Source organism: Haliaeetus leucocephalus, unplaced genomic scaffold (assembly GCF_000737465.1).
Source record: "Haliaeetus leucocephalus isolate CR32 unplaced genomic scaffold, Haliaeetus_leucocephalus-4.0 Scaffold135, whole genome shotgun sequence".
Taxonomy (NCBI): domain Eukaryota; kingdom Metazoa; phylum Chordata; class Aves; order Accipitriformes; family Accipitridae; genus Haliaeetus; species Haliaeetus leucocephalus.
Genome location: NW_010972571.1, coordinates 565,810 through 583,723, shown reverse-complemented (window position 1 = coordinate 583,723; position 17,914 = coordinate 565,810). Strand labels below are relative to the sequence as shown.

At 37.5% G+C, this 17,914-nt stretch overlaps 1 protein-coding gene across 4 annotated transcripts in view; it reads left to right on the top strand.

Moving 5' to 3' along the window:
• The window catches only part of ANKRD28 (ankyrin repeat domain 28), a 125,620-nt gene that overhangs the window by 53,227 nt on the left and 54,479 nt on the right, over positions 1–17,914 (top strand). For all 4 annotated transcript variants that reach the window (XR_775533.1, XM_010585884.1, XM_010585883.1 and 1 more), the window contains exon 3: positions 14,283–14,361. Coding sequence is in view for 1 of the 4 variants with exons in the window: in XM_010585885.1 (XP_010584187.1) it covers positions 14,283–14,361 (79 nt within the window). In the remaining 3 variants the exon portion in view is untranslated. The remainder of the gene's footprint in view (positions 1–14,282; positions 14,362–17,914) is intronic.

Genomic DNA, 17,914 nt, shown 5'->3' with positions numbered 1-17,914 from the left:
CATTTTGCATGAGGTATATGTAATTATTTTTCGTACGTATGGAAGAGAAGAAAATAGTATGTAATCTCAAAGACTGACAGCACTCGTCTGTATCCTGTTTGCCCACAGACTTCTAATAAAATACAGCTGTAGAATGAGAGCAAGATGTTTCTCTTTCCTTAAACTTTTGCTTGGACCTTTGTCCAATGTGCATTTCAATGTACTGTATTGCTTTCTGCTTCTGGATAGTGTCTATTAAACTTCCTTAATGTTTCCACCACAAACAGGACCCCCCCGTTTCCTGTGTGACTAGCCTCGTGAAATGATGAGTCATGAGACTCTCCTGCTTTATGAAGTGTTAGCTTCATCGAAATTTCTTTACATCTGAAGAATAGCAGGAAAATTCTGTGAGGAATCCTAGTTTTGGGGAGCGTGTTTGTGGTCCTGTGCAGACAGGAGCAGGTTGCGCCTGCTCAGAACTTGCAGCCATGCATCAGTTTTAATGTGGTGCTGAAGTATCTTGCATGCAAGAATGTCTAGGAGATGTTTTTTAGAAGGGCATTATGTGAATAGAACAGGCAAAGGTGTGTGGTGTTTTATTAACAAGACACAAAGTTAGCTTGTAAAACATCTTGCCACTAAACATGCTCAAGTTTTAATGAGGTGTTTTTAAGGGAGTAGATAGAGTTCAGCACTAACATACGGGAACATCCAGGGGTTATTTTGCTAAAGAATTAAGTCAGTTCTTAAAAATGTGAATATTCATGTTATGTGTTTGAAGGGATAAGAAGAAATTTTGCTGCAGGGAATGTAGGGAAGTTTTTCCTATAGGAAAGCTTCCACTTCTAAAGGATCTGATATTGAGGCTGTTTGATCCATGGATCTGAAGCCTGACTGATTCCAGAAACTGAGAACTTCGGAGACCTAAGTCTTCCAAGTGTTGTGGAAACTTGCTGCAAGTTGTATAGTGTAAAGAGCATCCACCAGCTACTCAAAGAAGATTTAAATTCATAATATAGCAGTTATTTACTGTTATTTAACTTTAAAGTTGCGGATTTCCTGTTCATTAGTGTGGAAAGTTTCTCAAGCATGTCATCTGTAATGAATAACCAGATATCTTACTTCCTTTTAAGTGGTTTAGAGTGAATCATGTTTTCCCGCCTCAATATAAAGTGTGTCCAAATTGTGTTGAGTTCCTTTTCTGGTGTAGAAACAGATTCAGAATGTTTTAAATACAAATCTGTATAATTAAGCATTTTTCTTCAGAATTGAAACTCTTAATGAAAGAACCTTGCCAGTCCAAAGAGGAGTAATTCCTTGCTTCATGTTGATAACACTGTATTTAGCCTGTGCAAGTGAGAGTTTCAGATGTATTGAGTTATCACTCTTACTGGAGTGATACAAACAAACGGTCAACAGAGTTATGGGATAATCTGACCAACATCAGCAAATTGCTGCTCTGTACAGTGGATTCTGTGGACAGTAGCTCTCAAAAAGTTACCATTGCAAAGGGTAGGACTCTCTGAAAAGAAGAATGTGTTTACATGGCATGGTGCTGCCTTATACAGGTAGTGAGAAACGTTCTTTAGAGACTTAATATGAATTAATATTAGTGTGATGTGCTACTCAGACTAATATATCCTCTTTCTTATCAGGTCTAGTAAGCTCGCCTAGTACTATACTAATATGGTTATCTTGTTTGCTAAACTGGGCAAACAAGCTTGGATGTCTGCGTGGCAGCGTCTTTACTGTATTGGCTGTACACTGAATTTGTTTTACAGTAATTGGGGATTTGACAGACAGGTTTTGTTTTGGTCATTGTTATTTCTTTAACATTGAAAAATTGGCATTGATGTGGAGAACCATGAATAATTAGATCAAATTTAAATGTGTTGCAAGAATTTTGTGTTTGAGTCTTCAGTGTGATTCTTAGTGATAATAATTTTGTAGATCATGCCTGATTTGGCTTATTACTTTTAGTGATTATTACTTAAGATTGTAACCTTCAAAGGATAATTGGAGTTCTGCATTTCCTGCTGCTTTTACAAAACAAGCTAGAGGCAAAGTCTTGAATAGTTAGAGCTTACTGGGGTTACTTCTGGCAGTTGCTGTGCCTGTCACGCAAAGGATTGGTATTTGAGAACAGAACATCCCCAGTGAAAGAACAGAAAGAAGAAAAAAACTCAGTAGACTTAATGTGCATTAACTTCCAACATTGACACAGTCCTTAAAGAATGAATTGCTGGTAATAGCAAGATAGGATTTGAAATTACTGATTATTTGCAGTAACTTTCTGGGTGAAAACTCTATGCATATGCAACATACCTTTGAACGAGACAATTTTCTCCACTTTGCAAGTGGTTAAAGCTGTCTTACATATCTGCTGTGGAGTATCTATGCACTATCAGTAAACATAATTTCCTTCATTCAGTTTGGCCCTTGTACACAGGCTCTATGCATGGTAGATACAGCTTTTAAGCTCCTTAAATCTACTCTAATGAAGGATGACTGTGTATCAAAAACTGGGAAAAGAAAGTGTTTCTCATTTGTTTGCTACATGTTGTATGGAGGGCTATCCCATAAATGCCCAAAGAGGAGGGCTCTCGTTGACTGTTGGTAGGTGGCTGTAGGCCCTGGAAAGGCTCTTACTGGTGTCAGGTCTGAGGACAATGAACTGGAAGTTCGTTGCAATGAGGGATCTCTGAGTCCTTCCTGAAGAGGATGCCCGAAAAGTTCAGACACAATGTCTGTCTGGAATATGAAGTTTGAGGGGAATTTTCTCAGGCCCATGATACGAGCCTGTACACTTCCATCTCCAAAACCAGTGGAATTCTGTTCTCTTTTCAGTCTTTGTTAAAGTCCTACTTTATTATCATCCTTCCTGTTCATTAATTTCATTTCAGTTTTTATTTGCATGAAATACTAGTTATATACATATGTATATATGTAGTTATGGTAACTTATAAATAAATTACATGATGCTGGCTTATTGTCTCAAAGGAACGCAAACATCTTGCTTTAGTTGCTGCTAGCTCTTCCTATAATGACAGTTATCTTCTAAGCTTATCCCCTATCCACTTAGCCTAAGGAGTAGTGCAAATAAAATACTTTGATCCTATGGTTACCAGCACTTCTGGAGAAGTTTTGATCCTTGCTAGCAGAGGCTTTCTGTTAGGTTTCTTTTGTGATCAATGTGGGGACTTTTCATTTTTTGTTGCAGACACCTATTGTTGGGTGGAGGGGGTTTTTGACTCTCCTTTTCATTCTTCAGAATAGATATATTCTGCGGGATTTTTCTCACCTAACAATTTGTCTCTGTATTAGCATAGAATGTGTTGTATGCTACTTTGAGTCAGATATTCAGAATAGTGCAAGGGTCTCTTAACAGAAGGACTTTGCATATTGGAGCTAGATGACCTTATTTTATGAAGCTATTTATCTTAACACACACAAGCAAACTGTTTTAGCTTGCTTCAAGAAGGGGTGCTAACATTAAACACACAACCTGAAAATCACATCTTTTCCTGTCACCAAGACAATGCAGTTAGTGAGACGAATACCTGATTTACATCAGACATGTATAGAGTTGTCATTCTAGCACTAGCCTTTGCAATCAAAAAGGCAGAAACCCCAGCTTTTCTGAACAAAAGTGTCATTGGCCCGAATGTAATGTGTTGGATTTAAACTGGGATGGAGATGTGCATACCTTACCTAGTGTGGTGTGATCTTTCACTGGAGCATAAACAGAGCCTGTATTGTACTGTTTTCTCTCTTGGCATATTTTCTTACTTGTGTCCTCAAATATTACAGATAGATAACAGAGTAAGACGAGGCAGTCACTGTCCCTCGTTCAGCCTGCTCTATGAGCACAGGCCGAGTTACGTAATGTGCTCCACATTACTGTACTCTCGTTATGGAAAGTCCGTTGTTTTCACATACTGCTTTATTTTTTTCAAAAGTAGTTTCAGAGTTATTTATCATTTTTCTTATCAGCAACTGCATTCCAATTAAAAGCTGGGGTTTTTTAATGCCATACATACCAGGTAAATGTTTATAAATCATATACTTGGCATTTGAAAAGGGTAAAGCCAAGGGAAAGTATTTTTAATTAGATATTATTGTATCTGGTTTTTTTTTAATATAACATTGTTTTGAATGCTATAGAGGTTTGTGGGTGGGTATTTTTTAATTTTAATGATGGGGAGTTTTGATACCTGGCCTCTCCCCGCTAATGATTTAGTATATTAACAAATAATAGTAATGATCTAGTATATTAACAAATAGTCTTGGCCCTAAAAGTTGCTCTGTTTTAATTCCTGAGTTGAGTGGAAGGAAAATACATCCAGAATGTTTCATCTGTACTGTGAGATCAAGTTGCTCTTGTCAAGGGGTAGAGAATAGCTCTTTATTCATTCCAGGTATTGGGCAAGAATTCAGTAGCCTTTATTGGTGATAAATGGGACCAAATTCTTGATGTTGGAACTTCCAGTGAAAAGGGAGCAGCTCACAAAACCTGCTTACTTATTCAGGTCCTTATCTGATACCCAAATGGATGCTTGAGTTCACTCACAAGGAATCCTAGCCTTTTTAATTCGGGCAAAAGAAGCTATGTAGACATTTTTATAGAATAGAGGCCTAGGTTCAGCTTTTCTTACAAGCTGTGCTTGTTCTGTACATGAGTTTGAAAACCTGACCAGTGAGAATTACAACAGTAACAGCAACATTACAAAACCTGCAAGGAACGTAAAGGTTAAAGGGTATGAGAAGATGTGTATTTCCAAAAAGCACCCTTAGTACTTTCAAAAAAACAAAAATTGAAGAGAGATGTTTTTGAGGTGAATTACTTGGAAGTGAAAAATACACCGATGTTTGGTTGTTTCAAAATATGTCTCTTGAAATACTTGACTAAAAGTCAGAAGGTCTTCTTGCTGTGTACCTCTTTAGTTGTGAGAAATAAGGATGCAATGTCTACTAGAGTACCTCAAGCCCTCTTGTCCTCATATGTTGTATTATTGACAATTTTTGACCTTTAGGAGTAACAGAACTTCTTACAAAAGTAGGAAATTTAACTTCATTCTCTGTTGTTATTGGCAGACAAAAATAATGGTCTTCCAGAAACTAAATGAAAAAAGAAACACTGTATTGTACAAAATTTTGTCTGTTTTCTTAGTAAAACAGCATATTTTTCAAGATTTAGTACTTCAAAAAGGCCTTCTTGAAAACAAGGCATGCTCATGAACCGGATCTCACTGTTTAAACTTCTTAACCACATCAAAATAACTTGAGGTTTTTTTGAGCGTACATCTTCAAATGAGACATTTTTACCCTTGTTCTCTGATTGAGAGTTTAGCAGACTGTGGGGTCCAGCAATTGTCATCATAGATGGAGCTGAAGCTCAATAGCTGTTCCTTGCGCTAAATGTGACTCATTTCTTTCTATTTGTGTGTGTCTTTCTTTTGGTGCCACTGTTTTAAATGGACTGGGCTTCAATCAGTTACACCTGAATGGTGTTTTGTGCCTAATGCTTGTGATGTAAGACAGTTAGCATTTGAAGAGTCAATTTTATGAAAAGATGTCCAGAATAGTGTTATTTAGCAATATGAATTGTTCTGAACTTCGGTTTCCTTTTTTTGCCAGTCTTTCTTGTAGTGCAGTACCAACTTGCATTCAAAATTACCCTTCCCTGAGTTGGTATGGACATTAAAGTTTGGGATTCAATAAAAGTTAAAACAGCGGATTTATTTTCTCCCATCCCCTTCCTGTCAAGTTGTTCTGCTGAGTGCAAATACTAAAGACCACATCGCCTTTTGGACAAGAGCGCTTTGGCATCTGATGTTTGCTTATGTAATTTGAACTCTTGATACTATTTGTACAATTTTTATTAAAGGTATTTGCAGGTGTTACTTAAAAACAAATACTAGAAAGATACAACTGAGCTATCTTACTTGTTTTTAAAAAGGAATTTTCAGTAAGAGGTGGTTGAATATAAGCGAATACTCCAAAATCAATATGTCACTAAAATATATATGAATGCTTGGTGCTTTTTCTGTGCAGACGTCATTTTAATGATGCCCACGAGATTGCTCTTACTGTTCAGGTGTTTCAGAAAGGAACCAAACTTTCAATGTGCTTTTTATTTATAAGATTTTGTGTATTAATTGTGTATAATGGTTCAGTGAGGATAGAGTTTTTTATCAGTTTTAGTTTTGTTACGTGAATAGAATTAAATAATATTAGCTGAATGAGAAGTAAATTATTTTCCATGGATTTTAGTGCTGTTCTGTGAACTTGAACTTCAAATTCAATTGCGGAAGTTCCATTTAAAAAATACCTGGAGGCATCAGGTTAAACAAGGATGCTTTTGGGATTGCAAAATATGTCCAGACAGCAAAGCCATGCAATGTGAATTCTTCCCTGCCTCCTCCTTGGTGAGGATTTTCATTTATCTTTGTGGCCCTGTAAAGTGGAATGATATGTGACAGGCAGTGTCATTCTGCTCTCCTCTAGGTGAACGTAAAACTCAAATGTCTGACTTGCTATTTTTCTGTAAGACTTCAGATAGACTCCAGATTTCATGTTTGGGAAGAAACATTGCCTGGGATGTTCCAATAGCCAGAAAAGGAAGGGATAACTGTTCTGTTATGAAGTGCATTACAGTTGTTCACCATTGTTACAGACTCTAAAACTCCAGTTTAGGATGTGTCTGTGATACTAATTTTTTTTTTTTTTTTCCCCCTAAAACTCTCACCATGGCAGATACCTTATTGTCCCAGGGGAGGTTTCCTGACCAATGTTCAATCTGTTGTTCTTGTTCATTCATTTCTCATGGTGGAAAGGTTGGATATAACTTGGAAGTTTTTATAGCCAAATTTCTTAGCCTTTTATCGCTGCTGTTAGTGACGAAATCAGAATAGATCAGATCATCCATTTCTGTAGTTTTGAGTGCCACTCAGCATGGATTCCTCCCTCTTTTGCTTATTCACCCAGACCCAAGGTAAACTTATGTCCTGTTTCCAAAATACACCCATATGCAAAACCTGAACAGCTCTATCATTTGTCCATTTGAAGTTGCTGAGTGTTTGACTTTGATTTGGAAAATCGAATTTTGGATGGGAGAATTAGTGTCTCCTTTGCAATTATGTAGCTAATAGTCTTTTCTTCTAACATCCTGAAAGTACTGTGCTTGCTGATTGCTTCGTGTGACAATGTAGATCTACTAAAAATTACCTTGTTATGGGATTTTTTTAAAATTTTTTTTTCTTGTGACAATTCAGAAAATTGTGAGCCTGTGCTCTTGAGGAACATGAATGCTTAGAGTGACACTTATATGTTTTATAAACTCTTGGTCTTTCTTAAAATGGTGCTCTTGTGACCTTTTTCCAGTTGCTTTGTAGTTCTCTTCTGACTTACCTTTTATTTTCTACTGCTATCTATTTTTTTTAAGGTCTCCACAAGCTGTAGTGGCACTCACAAGTAAATGATTTAGTGGTTTAATCCACAGTGTGACAGGTTTTATTACTATTATCTAGAATCAAGTCAAAGAGCATGCACTATTAAATTGGTACTGAAGATCTTAACTAGAAACAACACTGGGGTTTGGCAGATTACGGCTGAAGTGACCCTCATTACTGAAGACACTTCTTTTCTCCTACAAGACAAGGTCTCTAGAGTCATCGGTTACTGCTGTTGTAATGAGCAAGAGGGCAAAGATTCCTTCTGAGTTTTTTGTGATTGCTTGGAAGTCTAGATTTGCTCTGTCCTAATAGATGGCACAAATACGTTATGTCCTGAAATGTAATGTGTAGTAATAAAGTCTTATTAGTGAAAGTTGAATACTGGGCTTTCAGAAAGTTTCTTTCAAATGCAGTACAAGTGTTTATGCAAATAGTAGCCATGAGCATTGGTTCAAGAAATTCAAATGGAGTCAGTATGACAGATCTAGTCATTTCAACTACGATGAATCCATCATCTGGCTTCAAAGGCTACTTTGTGGTTAGATATTTAATATGTATTATTTTTGTGGTGAATGGCATGCTTTCCTCCTGTTTTTAAGCATGCAGAAGACCATTATTGTAGCTTGTTAGGCTTGCTCACTGTATTGGAGCTGCATCTTAAATTTGAAATGTGGTGAGAAAATAGAGGTCTGCTTCTAAAAATTATGTTAGCCAAAATTAGTTAGAAATGTATTAGTTTTTTGACAATGTGAAGTTCTGAGAATTGAGTTAAAAAATATTGGGGGAAAAATCTAAAGAAATAGCAGATTAATTACACTCAAGGTAGGGATACAAAATTAATTGTCACAGATTTGCAAGTTTTGAAAGCCTAATACTTAACTGAAAGTGGAGGAAAAAGATTGACAGTAATACAACTAATTTTCAAGCTCTAGTTAAGTTATGTGTTTTTAAGATACCACTTTGTGGTTGGACATACTTCCAAAGAGTTAGTGGCCTCAATTACAGATTTTTACCTAACCAAACCTTTATGAAGCTTAAAGTTGGAACATAAAAGCCAAATATTTAAATGTGTTCTTTATTGTATGGAGGAACAAAAAATTTATTTAGAGTAAACAGTTACTGTACCTTATGAAATGATAATTCTAAAAACTGTAGCAAAACATGCAAATAAAATTCAGTGTACTAGTGACCCTCAAGTGTAACACTGAGACTTCACACTGGGAGAGACCTCTCTGGTACTGGGCACTGTTTTGGGATTGTGTGGCGGGGCTTTGGTAGCAAGAGAGGGCTGCAGGGGTGGCTCCCCTGAGAAGCTGCTGGAAGCTTCCCCGGCTCCAAGTCAGACCCACCTCTGGCCCAGGCCGAGCCCATCAGCGACGGTGGTAGTGCCTCTGGAAGAACAGGTTTAAGAAGGGGAACCTGCAGCAGAAAGGGGAGTGGGATGCGAGAGAAACCCTTGTGCAGACAGCAAGGGCAGTGAGGAAGGAGGGGGAGGAGGGGATGCCCCCGCAGCCCGTGGTGAGCCGGCAGGCTGTCCCCCCCCAGCCCGTGGAGGGGAGCGGGGGAGCAGAGGCCCACCTGCAGCCCGGGGAGGACCCCACGCTGGAGCAGGGGGCTGCCCCCCAAGATGGCCATGACTCCGTGGGAAGGGACCCACACTAGGTCAGTTTGTGAAGGACTGCAGCCCATGGAAAGGACCCATGTTGGAGGAGTTCATGGAGGACTGTCTCCCATGGGAGGGACCCCACACTGGAGCAGGGGAAGAGTGTGATGAGTCCTGCCCCTGAGGAGGATGAAGCGGCAGAAATAACATATGATGAACTGACCGTAAACCCCATTCCCTCTCCTCCTGCACTGCTGGCGAGGAAGAGGTAGAGAAAATCGGGAGTGGAGTTGAGCTGGGAAGGAGGGAGGGGTGGGGGGAAGGTGTTTTAAGATTTGGTTTTACTTTTCATTATCCTTGTTTTTATTTGATTGGTCATAAATAAAATTGATTTTTTTTTCCCCAAGTTGAATCTGGTTTTTGCCTGCAACCATAATTGGTGAGTGATCCCTCCCTGTCCTTGTCTCGACCAACAAGTGTTTCTTTATATTTTCTCCCCCTCATCCCACTGGCGGGGGGGGGGAGTGAGTGAGCGAGCGGCTTTGTGGTGCTTTGTTGCCAGCTGGGCTTAAACCACAACAGACAGTATCAAAGAATTGGAAATATTTTTTAATCATGTTCTTATACATTATCTGTGAACCCAGGAGTTACAAGCCATGTTGTTTGAATAGTCCTGTCTCTCTAACCCTACTGAAAAATATACTAAGCGTTATATTGGAAATAGTTTCATGTGCAAAGAATGTTTATTAAAGCTATTACAGGGTATGTTGGAATTGAAACTCTTTCAAGATTTATGATTGTGTATCTAGGGTTGATTTCTGCCAGGAACAGATGGTATTGAAGCAGACAGCTGACAAGTGATACAGCAGAAAACACAATTAAATGAAATTTTGTAAGTGTGATCATGAAATAATGAGAGTGTATTAAAGTGTTGTTGCAAAATTTGGTTTTGAAGAGCAGACAGGATAAAGAGGGGTTTTTATGAAGGGGGAAGTTGCATTCATGCTTTTCCAAAAAATACTTTAATTCAAAGATTTCAGATCAGTAGATGTTGAACTATTTGAAGGGCAAATTGAAGTTATATTCTAACACACTCTTGGGGAAGCCATAGTCAGGTTACAGCAGTCTTAGTGGATATGTACGGGATAACAGAGATCTGCCTTTAAGGCATCTAGCTCCTTAAAATTCTCTGTAGTTGTATCTAGTTATTCTAAATCAATTGCTGACATGGAACCCAAACCAGAAATAAATTGTTATGTCTCAAAGGATACTTACTACTTTAAAAAGAGGTAGATTTGAATGCTGCATGTTTAAAATAGCCATAGATTTGTCCATTGTAGAAATTTTGATCCATGAAATAACCAGCAGAACAATTAAAGCCTATGTTTTAGGTAAAATGAAACAAAGGATGCCATTACCCTTGTTCTAGGTTAAGGAAGTTAGGAAGAAGCTCATAGCACCACAATCCCTGTCACTTTATTCTAAATTTGGTTTTAATGGGGTCATAAGGCCTTCTATGTATTTCTCATGTCTTAATCCTTGTGGAAACTCCTATGTGGATGAAATGTTTGGGAGACTTGTGAAATGGAAGTACTGCGAATGGAAGGATTATATGTTTTTCATGTAATGCAATCCAAAGGTGCATATAAATATGATGTTGGGGTTTTTGTGACACAGAACCGTCGTTCCAAAAACTGATTCCTTAAGGACTGAGCCCTTTTACTGCTTTTTAGTTTGTTGACAGCATTGACCAATATCTGGAATTAAACTTTGGAGTTTCTTATTAGGAATATAAATTGCTTTATTGTTTCTACTGGAATACCAACATAGTCTTTCAAATATGTAAAACTTGCCTAATGCAATTAGTGTGATGTGTTTCCTTACTAACATTAGAGCTGATTTAGAGTTGCAATAGTCCCATTTGCCTTGCAGATTTTTGAATTGGAAAATGAAGATGGCTTAACACTTGCCTTTCTGTGTTGTCAAATACTGCAGTAATACTGTGATACTTGGAATTAAATAGTACCAACAATGTTAGATTTTACATTCTGTGTAACAGTGACTTTTATGTACAAAACACCTTCTCTCTTGAAGTGTTTCTTTTAGTGTCATTTGAGTTTATGAAATTAAAGGAACAACACTAAGGCCAGTATTTGTATTAGTATGATATATTAGTGCTGCAAGATGTCTGCTTCTAAAGTTGCTTGTTAAAAGTGAAAGCTTGATTAGTGTTATTTACTGTAACACTTTATATGCAGTAGCTTATATTTGCAGATAAAATTTGTTCATCAAATGATTCCTGCTTTTTAATAAAAGTGGTTGATCTGTATAGCAGTACTTTTAGTAGCATTTAAAATACAGAATTCTCTTTAATTTTACTCAGATTTCATTTATTAAAATTCACCCATAAAATGTAAGACTTCAGATGGAACAAAATTAGAATTTTCTTTTAATGGAAACAAAGACTTCTGCATACTGATGAGAACTTGCTGAATGCAGCATTTGTGCTTTTCTAAGACACTCTGAAAAACAGTTTTTTGAATAGTAAACCAAAAACTTTCTCTCAGAAATTAAACTGAAAAAAAAAAAGTTTGGATGCATCATAAAGTGCCAGCTGTGAAACTATGGGAAAAAAATGTCAGGGCTTCTGTCAAAGCACCCTCAGCATGCAGAATACGTGTGGCCAGTAGAGACCCTGGGGCTTGGGATTGTTGAAATACCAAGCTCTGGAGTTGACCCAGAAGATGACAAGCCATGAGCATCCCAGCAGAGCTGCCCTGGTGCTGTAGAGCAGGGAAGTCTCCACCAGCATCCTGCATAAGTACCCTCCCAGTTTGTACTCCCTGCTGCGGAACTGGAGTTCAGCTTCGAGTATTTTCAAGCTGTCAGCTTAAGAGCAGCAAAACTGAAATCTTTGCATGACTGGAAACACACAGCTTGGAAACACAGAAGCACTGGAGTGGAAATGTTGCTTGTGTTAGAGCTGCTTTCGTGTTTGTAGTTTCGTGGGTTTGGGATGCTCAACAGTTTCCATTAGTAGAGGTTGGATTTTTGGAGAAGCATGGCTCAAATTTATCAGAAATTTGGACCATGGATGTTTCAGAAAAATAGTTTTAGGGTTTGGTGATTTGCATTTTTCTAGACAAACAGCTTCCTTCTCACCACCGTTTTACTGCAAGATTTCTGATAGGTTTTATCGGATTGGTTACTTGCATGATTTCTGTCAGATGTTTAAAAAAAACCAAAAATCCCAAACCAAACAAACCAACACCACAACCGATGGGATGAAAATTTTGATAATAATGAGTTTTGCCCTTTAAGTGGGGAATGCAGTTTTTGCTTGTGTTCCTGAGTGAATACTGTCTCTACAGAAGGACGTATTCATGGCTCATTTTATTTTCTCTAAGTCTATAATGAAATTGCAGGCAGTGTACTATCATACTCATTTTTTCTGTGTTCCTTAATCTGTAGGGTATAGGCTCACTAGCATTATAAAAAAGGCTTAAATGGGGTTGCAAAATATTAGCTAGCTATAGTAGCTCCACTCCTCCAGGCTGGAGGAATGAAAACTGATTTTCATTGCTGGCTGGTGCTTACTGCCTTTGGGCTGGGGAAGCAAGTTTAGTATGTGTATTACTTTTTCCCTTGGGCGTCCTGTCTGTCGGGGGGGGGTATTTTTTTTTTTTTTTTTTTTTTTTTTTTTTTTTCCCCTAGATGACAAGTCCTTGGTGCCAAGGCCTGTCTTTTTGTCATAAATGTGTTATCTGCAATGGACACATACTGGCAAGTAATTGGTACTGTGAGGCATTATGTGGTGTTAGTGATAAGTAAGTGGTATTGATTCCTTATTCAGGGTGCATCAGTGTCAGGTTTGCACTGCACAAGTTGGAATTACCTGTGTGTAATTCAAAAAATTATGTTAAGAAACATTGATAAGATGCTAACTGTGTAACTTCGACTTTTTCCGAGCAGGGACTAAACAGGGAGTAGGTTGTTTGGGGCAAGGGGTTGTGTGTGGTGTTGCTGTGTTGAGGAGGGGTTGAATGTTCTAAGTTCTGAAATTCTTTTATGTTTTCAAAGTGACTTCTTGGGTCTCAGCTCTAAATTTGTTATCAGATCTCTCCTGCCATGAACTTTAATTTTCTTGTATGCTGCTAGCTCTCAAGTAGGAATTCACTGAATAAAGTTATTTTGGCAAGGGAGAGGAATGCTTTTCATGATAAAATGTCAATTAAAATGTGCGTTTACCATAGTTGTGACACAAAAGTTGAATTAATAGAAATGTCTTGCGACTTAAAATTTCTTGCTGCTTATAATCATGGTCCCTCACCCCCGGTATATTTTGGAACTCTACTAAAAAGATCTAGACATCTAAGCAGAGCTTAGGCCAGAACCAGGATCCCGACTGATGATCTGTCTCTTCTGATTTCCCAGCAGCCTTCCCTCAGAGAGCAAACTGGTTGGTTCTTGTTCATTTTTATCACTCACTGTGATGTGAAAGTGATCTTATTTTTCTGATTAAGCTATAAACTCGTGCAGGGAAATTGGCACTGATCCTGAAAGAGTGAAGAAATATTTTGTGCTAGTCTTTCAAAAGTGAATCTTCATCAGTACATATTGTGTATGGCTAAGTTCTCTTACTTGTACCTTCAAAAGGACCTTAGGTCAGCCTGAACTAATCAAAAGTGCTGGGTCTTACTTGCATCCTCCAGAGTGTTTTCTACAAAATAAATTGCCTCTCTACCTTCTTGCTTATTTACAATAAACAAAACAGTTGAAAATGGATTTCAGTATTTTTGCCCCTACTCACTCCAGCTTCTTTTCTATTTAAAAAATAACTGCTGAAACTAAATTCAAACTTTCCAAAGAAAATGTTTTTCGGTAATTGTTGCATATGACACACCATTTTTAACTGTATAGGACAGCTTCAAGTTCCTGTCTCTGGAGACAAGTGAATGGTGATTTCTAACTGATGGGTTAATCTAAAGATGTGATGAGCATCTGTCAATCTGTGTATGTCACGAAAATACTAGTTGAGTATGTAGGTATTAGGAGTTCCTTAGGGAGAAGCATGCTTGTCTTAGTAAATGTGACTAACGTCTTTAGAGTAATTATGTTTTCTAAAATATAAAGTGTACAATATTTGGAAGATGCACTCTTATGCAGTGTTTTTTCATAACTCATACAGAATGCTAAAACATACTTTTTATTTTAAATAAAACCTCTTTTCCCCCCTCTTACCACAGGATAATGAGAAAAGGACCCCTTTACATGCTGCTGCCTATCTGGGAGATGCAGAAATTATTGAACTACTTATTTTATCTGGTATGTTCTGTTCCTGTTAATGGAAAAAAAATAACTCTATGCACATCCAAAGAAATATTTATGTACATCTTAGTCTGTGTAGCTTTTACTGAGATATTTAATGTACTAGAAATTAAAGATGTTTGTACAGAAATTTTGGGTTCCAGACTTATCAATGTTATAATACTGTGTAGTTCTGCTTTAAAATATTTCTTTGTAGAAAGCTTTCTCAGTTATGGCTGTTTTTATTTGTAGCTTGATCAGCTTTAGGTAGTTTAACTCTAGTTTAAAGAAGCAATAGGGTATATGTTATAGGTAGATGTTAGCAGCATTGCTTTTGTTCTGAAATGGCCTTCAGAAAAACAATTAAAGTTGAACATAGAAGATAACATCCGGAGTTGGTTATATTCTTTTTTAAGTATCCTTTGCTGTTGGCTTAAATGCACAGAATATAATTAGGATCAGCTGAAAATTTTAAAATCTCTTGTCTTTTTTTTCTATTTATTTGTACTAAGACAAAGTGCAAGTTCTGTAAAACAGTATACGTCGATTTTTAAACAAACAAACAAAAAAGGGTAGGAAAACAAGAAACTAAACCAAAAACCTGAAAGCAGAACTTCATTATTGAGATACAAGTTTTAATTTTAATTCATCAGCAGTCCCTTAGAACTACTTCAATCATCAGTCTGCTTAATGTCACACTTTACCTGTGCAAAGCTGGCTATTTCCATGACCCTTTACCACTCTCCCCATGAACCTTTAATAACAAAGTATGTTTTGAGGAAATGTCACTTTTAAGATTGTAGGAGTCACTTCCAGACTTCCAATTGAAATTGCCAGGCACAATTTAATTTGTTATGATTTAGCAAGATACAATCTTCTCACTATATATATTATATGTATGCTCTCTATATAACTATATATACTTATGATTAATTAATATCATATTTGATATATTTGATGCATATATTTTTCATTGAAATATGTAGCGATAATCTGTCAAGAAAAGTTCACCTGTGTTGCTGAGAAGATGCTGGTTTTCCCCATCAAGGAAAAAAAACAAGTTCTGGTGACTTGGAAATATATAATGACCTTTTTCTTCTGAAAAGGGATCTTGGATTTGGCAAGGATATTTCTTTTTGTTTGGGTTTTCACAGCGATTAAAACAAAACCAAACAAAAACTCAAAACAACTAACCATGTTACAAACTTTGCAAAGTTGTAGTCAGCTACTTCTGGGAGTGAAGCTTCTGACTGTTTTGGGTGAAGAGAGTTCAGTTACCAGAACTGTGACTGAAGAAAGTCTCTCTTTCTCGGGCAAGAGGCTTATGGAAGGAGGGAGATTCTAGTTCAGATATTAATGAAACAAGATCCTGACTGGAGGATGGCAGTAGGAGAGGAAAGGTTAGTCATGCTATTTGGGCACATAGCCTGGGGGTGAGTGCAAGAAAAATTGGATAACAAAGGAGGGAAGTGAAGAACTAAAAATTATGGCTGTACAAATAGTCCAAAGTTGAGCTGTTGCGTGGAGGAGAGGTGGTGGATTGCTGCTGTGTGTGCAGATTGGTCAGGAAGGCTGGGAGGCATTGATAGGTCTCTGATAAATCTTGATTTTCATTAAATAAATGTTACTTACACAAAACAACACGTTAAATAGTTGCAAAATCAAAAGCTTCAAAAGCTGTGGAATGTATAGGCAATATCAGTCTAACCTTGCTGTGCTCATGGGCTATGCTGTGGACTTCAATTACGTGTTTGTGCCTTGCTGTAGAAGCACAGTCTCATGAATTTCACAGGGAGGGGCTGCGCTGGGAATGAATCAGGGTGGTACAGTGAAGGAGGCACAGATGCCAGTTGTTGATGCATTTGCAAGTGAATGAAGAGGGGCATTAATTGCAGGATGAGAAAGTGCTGTCTTCGTGTTAAGGCTGTTCAGTTTGAAAGGCTGTGCTGCTCTTGAGCACTAATCTGTATATTATCTCCTTGCAAGCTGTGGTTTTAGGCAAGCAGCTTAAACCAGACTCTTTAAAAAGTAGTCACCAATTTAGTCGTCTTCATTTCTGAATGCTGCGCTTGAAATCTTTGTGGTTTGTGAAGTGTGAGTGCTCGCAGCTGTATCTGAAGTGCTGCTCCAGCTACTCTGAGAAGTCATGTCTAGGTGTCTCAAAATGAACAAGCCAAGATTTTTCTTTTAACTCTCTTAATTGGAAGATAGAGAACAGAGGTTAAGTGTATTTATTCTCTCCATTTCATAAAGATACAGAAAATGCATCTGTTGTGTTTCAGCTGGAAATCAAATCTCTCCTTTGAGACAGATGTATAATGTTACATTTTTGTCATAATAGATGAGCATTAGGGAGCAAATAAAGAACATCTGTTACCACAGCAAGGTTTGAAGAACACTTGCTGTGTTGCAAGACCTCCTTTTGAACAATGAGAAAATAGTTTGTTTTTTCAGAAATGTTATTTATTCAACGGTTTCCTCTGTGCAGTAAAGTTGCATGTAAAGATTTTGTATGTGGCTTTCTTTAATTGATGGATTGTAATATATTTGCACAAGGGATTGAATTAAGTAGTGTAGACTGCTTTCAACCTAGCATTTCTCACCTTATGAGAGCTTGGCTTTGCAACTTGTAATGTCCTCTAATGTAGTTTTACTGGAATGTTACTAGGAACCACTTTACAGTTTTCCTGTTGTGCAAGCTGTCCTGTGAAGACTGTTTGCTTTGACTCTTTTATTCTTTCTTCAAACTGGAGCTCAAAATTACCGAAGTCAGTGTTGATCTTTCCAGTCCTCAGTGGCTCTTACCCGATTCTTTCTCACTGTTCTTTATTCTTAGTTAAAGTGTGTATCATATGTTACCTAGACATAGTTTTTTAATTTGATTGGAATGTCTTTTGCATCCCCCTCCAGGAGATCTACATTGCTTTCAAGTACGTATTTTGGATCATACGTTGCTGTTACAATACCTTTACATTACTTTGCTGTAGACCTAAGCAACCCATATTGCATGTTCTGGGGAATAGGTTTTGTCTTACAAGCGTACTTAACTTAGTTTTTGAATTCTTGAGATGTTTTCCCACCAAACCTGGGCAAGGGACCTGAAGGTGATGGTTTCAATACAGACTCTGAACAGCAAAGAAAATTCCTTCAGTGACACCAGTTTGGGCCTGGACATTTAGATTGCCTTTTGTTTTTTATCTTGAGACAGTGCTTCACTGAACTTACTAATAAACTTGTCCCCTGAGGATGTGAACGTCTTGCCAGCAAACTCTCATATGACTATGGTCCGTGGAAGTCTAAATATTCAAATCATCTCTCCCTGTTAGATTGTAACTGGATAAGCATTTAGCATTCCTAAATTTGTTAGGTAAGGAGGTGAACAGTAAATAAAAAAGAAACATAAAGATGGTTGTTTATGGTTGTAATGGAACAAAAGTTTGTATTTTAGTCACTTGAGAATCATAATTTTAGAAGCATTTTCTTTTTTGTATTACCCCGTGAAGTGTCATAACATCCATCACAGTTTTATTTTTATGATGTGTGTACAACCCTGCATCCTGGTGCACAAATA